Here is a 7,465-nt window from a genome sequence, read left to right as displayed (position 1 = left end):
TGTTCCGGCTATTCTATATTTCCTTGAAAAAGGTGCTCGCTCCTATCTTTAGCAAATATTATTTTTTTTAACTTTTGTCTATTTATAACACTCTATAACTTTATATGATATTTAAATTTTATAAAAAAATTATTTATTTAATTTTCATTTTATATTTTCTAAATTTTTAATATAAACATTTACTTATTTATATATTATATAATAAATTTATTTAAAAAATAAAAATCCGTCTAGTTTGTCTATACGTCTAGGCTCCAATCTGTCGCTCGGCTAACGCTTAGCATTTTTTAGAACTATAATCATAATAATGACCGAAATATAAGGGTCTTGTTTTACTTTTATCTCAACCCAAAATGGTAATCATCCATATTTTCCGTAAAAAAAAAGTGAAGAAGTTTTTTATGTGTTAATATTTTTATGAATAAAATAGAAATTAAAAACAGAAGAGAAAGAGAGTAAAAAACATTTCTTACGGTTTACGGAGGGGTTGTTGTTGGTGACTGGTCTCGTGGTGGTGAATAGCGTGCAAAGATTTGGAACCATATTCTGCCTCCTGCCTCTGCCTGCTAAACTCCAAACTGCTAAGGAAGATCTCCTCTCCACCACCACCAAAATTCTCATCTCATCTCCTGGAATTTGATAATCGATTCGGATTACGGGATTTGGGATTAGGTACATCCCTCTCTTATAATATACTAAGGGGGGTGTATTCAATTGAGAATGTGAGAGATTTTAATGGATTTATAAATCCATGGATTTTTATGGAGTTTAATTGATTTGTAGAGATTCCATATAAAATTTTGATTCAATTCCCTTGAAATCTCATGGGAAGAGGTGAGATTTGTAGATGCTTAAAATACACTACGAAATCTCTCTAATTCTCTCTAATTCCTCAACTTTCTCAAATTCTTTAAAATCAATTTCTAATTGAATACACCTGGAATGTTATAAACTTCTTTAAAATTCTAATTGAATACACCCAGATTTCTAAGGATTTTAATAAACTATCTTAAAATTCTAATTGAATACACCTAAAATTTCAGAGAATCACTTGAAATCCTGATTGAATACCCCTAGATTCATTAAAAGAATTAAAATCCCTTAAAATCCCAATTGAATACACCCCCTAATATTTTAGAGATTGCCCATCCATCCCAGGCACTCATTATTATCAATTATTTATTTTTAATTTATTGTTGTTAATTCCAGTGGCAAATGCTGCTGTGCTGTGTTGTGCGTCGTGAGTCTTGAATCTTAAATCTTGAAGCTGTAAGAAGAATTCTATGTGTTGATTGCTTGACGAGATAATCACCAAGGCACAACTCAGAAGAATTGTACCTGCTCTGCTCTGCTAGACTGCTACTGCTAATCTATCTATCTTATAATCACAACAGACAATTGGACCAAGGAGAGAGTCTGACTCTGAGAGATGGGTGCGATCAAGGCAGCAGCTGGAGACGCGGTGCTGACCTTCTTGTGGATTTCCTGCGCATCCACGCTTGGCCTACTCACGACCCTTATCGCTACTGCCGTTGGCGTTCAAGCCCTCGCCTGGCCCCCTCTCTTCATCACCACCTCCCTTGTCTTCCTGCTTGTCTTCGTCTTCACCTTCATCGGAGACTCCTTGGGCGGCGCCAGCTTCAACCCCACGGGCACTGCCTCCTTTTACGCTGCCGGCCTTGGCTCCGACAACCTCTTCTCCATGGCCCTCCGCTTTCCTGCCCAGGTCAGGATGTAACCCCTCAATCCTGTTCCTTAATCATAATAATTCAATTGATTGATTACTCTCTTTATTCGATCTTTACTCAATCTGTGTTCAATTCAATTCTTTCATTCCATTTTTCATATGAAAAATATTCAATTTCAATTGGCTGCTCTGCTGTTGCAATTTAACTAACAGAATCTACTCTCTCTTTCAACAAAGAAATTCACTTTTATGCCTCTCTCTCTCTGCCCCAACTCCGAACCATAATATGTGTATAAACGAAACCCAAAATGGTATGCTTAAGTTTAACGTTGGACTCTACACTTTCCATTCCACAGGCTTTGGGTGCTGTGGGTGGAGCACTGGTCATTAATGAGGTCATGCCGCAGGAGTACAAGCACATGCTTGGAGGCCCTTCCTTAAAAGTTGACTTGCATACCGGCGCTATTGCTGAGGGGGTCTTGACTTTCATCATCTCCTTTCTTGTCCTCGTAATCATACTCAAAGGTCCTCGTAGCTCATTTCTCAAAATGTGGCTGCTCGCTGTGGTTACTGTTGCATTGGTTGTTACTGGTTCTGTGTATACCGGCCCTTCAATGAATCCCGCCAACGTAAGTAAACCATGTCCTTCTTTCTTTTCCGCCTATACCATATCTTTTCCTTGCACTAGTAGGAATCGTATTAAACTTAATACAACATCACCATTATAGTGAGGATTACACTTTTACCAAATGTGTCTATTATGCTATGTGTCTTCTTTTTTTGACCGCTTGTACTGGAGATTTATATCATACAATGCGAACTTATGCTTGAAGAAAATTTATTGTTTTTACTTGTTGATTCTTTGCTTGCAATTTTCCTACTATTAGGAATGAACCTTGCATACGGTGATGAAATATTTTGTACTGTAGTATTGAGTACCCTACGTCCCTTTGGTGAACATGACATTGCTATTATGCTCCTCGGCTTTATGTTTTGATCGTAACGCAGTTGTCAATATATGATCTATGGGATACATGGACATAAGAGAATGATTTCTTCCAATCTGTAAACAGGATAATAGACACTAGTACAGTAAGAACAATATAGAAGATAGTGATAGGAAATAGAGAAAAAGAAGAAAAAAGAAACATAGACCCCGGTTGCCAGAGCCTTTCCCAATTTACTAGGTGAGGTCTTGAGTGAGAATCATAATTTCCCCATTGAAGTTCCTCTTTGGCTTCCATTATAATGCCCTTCCATTTTTTCTAATAAATCTTTTAGTTATCATATCTCAATTTTCCTTTTGAGGACTAAGAACCTCACCTTTCCTTTTTCCCACATTTGTCTGGCGATCCCTCTTCTCTAAGAAATCTCCAGCCAACGCGCTTTTTGCACTTCTGAGGAGAGGAAGATGGAGGCTTAAATATAGGAACATGTTTGTTTTCTTCTAATCGATTAAGTACGAATACTAGACATCTTATAGAGTTTAGAAAACTATTTATATCTGTTTCTATTTCTATTTCCACAATCCGTTATGGCCAACCTTCCATTATAAGTTTGACAGAGAGAACCCTTGATTTTATCCTTGACATCTTTCCCTTCATGGTGGTAGTTGTTTCAAAATTCCGAGGATATTAATATGTCTTTGCAAAACTGAGAAAACATTGAAATTTAGTTGTTAAAATAAATGTGCAACGTTTCCTTATTCTTTATAATTTCCTACCTTCCTTTATATGAAACCATTTTCCCATTTTGAAAAGTCATGTCGCAAAAGGTTGTAGGGCTTGGTGGAGGCCCTTTTTTGAGTCCAACTAGGTGAAGCGGATTTGGGGATTTCTGGGTACCAAAAAAAAAAGTCAAGGCACAAAATGATGTAATTTTCTCAAAATATTTAACCCTGTCAGTGGTTTCTTGGCGTTTACAGTTTAAACAAGTGCAGTCGGGGTTTATGAATGAAATGCAGATTGAATAGTCTAGTGTGAGTGCATTATTATTGTCTACTTGGGATGCCTTTTTTCCCTCCTATTCTTCTTGGGACGAAGAGAGTAAGATGTATTAATTTGCGTTCTTACTTCAGTTAAAAAACTCCACTCTTCTGTACATTAAGCACAACCCAAGGAGAACATCCCGTTAGGCATATATTTGAGTTCTCTTGCAACTGATGATGATTTTGCCTCTCCTTAATTTTGAATTTATATTGCTTCCCTGGTCATTTGCAAGCGAAGTCGTTGTGTCCAACAAAATCATTGATCATTGAAAATACTTAAATCAGACTGACAGATGATTGAAATGATACTGTTAAGAAATGATGATTTCTTAATCAACAGAAAGATGTTGGCACTTAGTTTGGAAAAGTTTGAGATAAAGTATATGGTAAGCAGGTTCAAAAGAGACAACCTAAATCATACTGATGAAGTTTTAGTTTAGGTTAACTAGCCTATTTTCCTACACTATCTATTGACCTCATTGAAGGGGATACTGGGGATACTGCGTTGGTTGAAGGACTGTTAGGTTTGTTGTCATCTCCTACATAATTAAATTTTGGATTATACACAGTACCACTATGGATATATGAGAAGGTCAATACCAGTCTTATTTTCATTCCCATGAGATGTGATTTTTTTTTTTCTCTTTTTTGACATTAGACAAGTTCAGATACTAATGGCCTTCCCAAACAAGCACATTTATGCATAAATGCAACTCAACTCGGGATACAAGTTTTGATCATTTGTTGTATTCACACAGTTGCTTATACGATAGGTTCTCTTTATAAAAGGATACATGTGCTTACAATCTTGACCACTTGAAAGTTGGATTGGTCAAATCTACACCTTCCATAGTTTAGGTATATTCTATAAGTTTTGTTGGTCTTAAGCCGAATGAGCATAGACTGATCGATGGTTCATTGTTTTTGCTATTCCTTTGTGGGAAGAGAAGGCAGTTTTCATTGTTGAGTTACCAGTTTACTTTGCATTGGTACTAGTGGCATTTACCCCCATGGTGCTTTCTCTGATTGAATGGTTTTTAGAATGTGAGTTGTCATTTTATGATGGAATTGCATTTATGAATGAGAAGTGAATGGCTAGTCTAGGAAACCAAGAACCCTTGAGGTATGTGTTGGAATTGAATTATTTATCATCTTTTTTTTTGCACAAATTATTCCTCTCTTTTCTTGATCTGCTCCTGCTAATCTTCGGTGTCATTTGTTTTGAAAAAAAATATGAGATGGTTCGTTTAGTTGTTCAATTATGGAAGCTGTAGCATGTCTAGAGCCCTTACAAAATGTATTACTTGTGGTCTTTGCAGGCATTTGGTTGGGCATATGTAAACAATTGGCACAACACTTGGGAGCAGTTTTATGTTTATTGGATTTGCCCCTTCATAGGAGCAATATTGGCTGGTTGGGTCTTCCGTGTGCTCTTTCCTCCCCCACCTTCCAAAAAGAAGAAGACCAAGAAGGCCTGAATATGAGTCTCTGTTTTTGGTCAACCTGAATATAATTCTGGTTAGTGTAGTTTTTTCAGACATTTTCAATCAGTACAGTAGATAAAGCTTAAGCTGTATTGAGGACTGACCTTAGTGTTGGTAAAAAAAGTCTTCAAATTGTGAATCAAATAAAATTAGCTGTCTAGTTACAGAAACGAAATGCGCGCATGTTGCGTTGGCAATGGTTTTGATTTGCTGTGTTGGACAGGAGCGATGTTAATAACTGGGTTGGATAGCAGTCCTCGCCAACCGTACACTTCCTGTCATTCTCTTTTTTATTGATATACTTTTCTAAGGCATTTGGAATTTTGGGTTAAATGGACTCTGGACTCTTGAATGAAGTAAACTAATACCTTGCTTTTCGAACTTGGATAGTACTAAAAGGCATAGCGCAGCGCTCGGGGTCAATCTGATCATGTGCGTTTGTGTACCAACTAGCTTTGTTACTTTGTTCAGACATCACTGAAAGCCGGGGAAAAGTCCAATTACTGCTATAGTTCAGTGGTATTCTTTTCTATTTGTAAGTGTGTGATCTTAGATTTGAGTTTCTCGATGACCAGTTCGATATCATTTTATTCTCCACCCTAAACGTATCTTTGTAAAAATGAACATTATAGAGTAACCAACCATTTTACATCCTGTAAAGAAATAACCTGGCTACTTCTCAAGGTTTTCATCCTCTGATTTTGGGGATTTTGACTCAGACTTTACCACTTCTTACCATTGCTCCACGACAACCTGTGTCCCCTTACAACTATTGGTTTGCTTTGATGTCCATCACCCATTACAATCGATTATCATTCTCTAAATCACTTTCAAGGAAGGGAGATAACCAAAGTGGTTCCTCCTCCATCCATGTATCGAGATCTCCATTGCTAAGTCCATATTTCACTAATTCATGAGCCATCATGTTGCCTTCGTGTCGTTGCCACTAATAGAAGAAAAAAAAAAAGATTGAATCTACTCTTTAAGTCATCATTCTCCTCTATATTTTTATCACAAATGGTCCTTAAAATTAATTCTCACCATCAAGATGGTCCCTGAAATTGAAAATCAATTAATGTAGTCCCTGAAAATAGGTGTTGCAAATCAATGTGGTTATTCTGTCATAGTTCTGTTAAAAAATCTATTAAGTGTTTAGGTGACACATAAATAGGCCTCATAAGTCTTTTTTTTTTCTTCTCACAAATAGTCCTTGAAATTGACCTATGACATCAAAATGGTCCTTAAAATTGACCCGCGACATCAAAATGGTCTTTGATATTGAAAATTGATCAATGTAGTCTCTCAAGTAAGTATCTCAAATCAATGTAGTCATTTTGTCACAATTCTGTAAAAAAAATTGTTAAGTGCTGATGTGACACATAAATGGGTCACACAAGTCTAATTAAATTTAAAGAATTACAAATAAGCTTAATAATTTAATAGTTAATAAAAAATTGTAACCCAAAACCCATTCCTGCAATCACCTCCAATTCCGGTCCACATTTATATACCTCCTTCACTCACTTTTCTCTAAAAGAAAAAAAATAAAATAAAATATCAATACACTCATCTTTACACACTTCGACACCCTTAACCGAATTGAACCTGGATCGAGATCACATTCGGTGACGGCTTGGCCCATTGGAGATCACCGTTAACATTTAGGTAATCAACATCCTCACAACGTTAATCTTGGAAAGCTTGTTCAGTGCTTCCCTGGTGGTCTAGTGATGCAAAGAACGACGAGGTCTGCCTTGAGATAATGAGGTTATAACCGAGGTGCGTTCATTGTTGATTGAAATGTATTTTCATACCCCCTCTTAAGCCATGGTTAAACCTTGTGCATTGATAATTTATGGAAGAGAGTGCCTTGAGAATTTATGGAAGAGAGCTCTCTTCAAAATAGGCCCTACTATAAGAAGAAAAAAAATATTCCATTGTGCAAAAAAGGTATTTAGACAACTTTTTAAATTAATTATTAAACCCACATCAGCACATAACTAGGGATGGGCAATGGTTATGGCGGGTGGGTAACCGCAGTTATTTACCCATAACCGTTTATGTTCATACCCGTATAACCGTTTACCTGTTGGGTAATTACATAAATGGTTGTACCCATAACCATAACCGTTTATAAACGGTTATCCATACTCATAAACGTGTACCCATTTAACCATAACCATTTACCCGTTTACCCGTTTTTTCGCCCGTTTATCCTTTTTTACCCATTTACCCTTTTTTCGCCCGTCTACATTATTTTTTTTAACAATTTGAAAATTACAAAAGAAAAATTTGTCATAATTTTCA

At 36.4% G+C, this 7,465-nt stretch overlaps 1 protein-coding gene across 2 annotated transcripts; it reads left to right on the top strand.

Annotated features, from left to right (window-relative positions):
- The first annotated feature begins 478 nt into the window (after window positions 1-478).
- On the top strand, window positions 479-5,491 carry LOC126599232 (aquaporin SIP1-2). Of its 2 annotated transcripts, none has more exons than XM_050265574.1 (4): window positions 479-672; window positions 1,395-1,726; window positions 2,044-2,316; window positions 4,994-5,491. In XM_050265574.1, the coding sequence occupies exons 2-4, from the start codon at window positions 1,430-1,432 to the stop codon at window positions 5,150-5,152; spliced, it is 729 nt and encodes a 242-aa protein (XP_050121531.1). In that variant the 5' UTR covers window positions 479-672; window positions 1,395-1,429; the 3' UTR covers window positions 5,153-5,491. The 2 variants fall into 2 exon arrangements, with proteins under 2 accessions (XP_050121531.1, XP_050121530.1); XM_050265573.1 differs by having other exon boundaries at window positions 1,210-1,726.
- Window positions 5,492-7,465: the final 1,974 nt, after the last annotated feature.

This window comes from Malus sylvestris, chromosome 14 (genome assembly GCF_916048215.2).
Source record: "Malus sylvestris chromosome 14, drMalSylv7.2, whole genome shotgun sequence".
Classification (NCBI taxonomy): domain Eukaryota; kingdom Viridiplantae; phylum Streptophyta; class Magnoliopsida; order Rosales; family Rosaceae; genus Malus; species Malus sylvestris.
The sequence above is the reverse complement of the archived record's forward strand: the minus strand, read 5'-3'. Positions and strand labels throughout refer to the sequence as shown.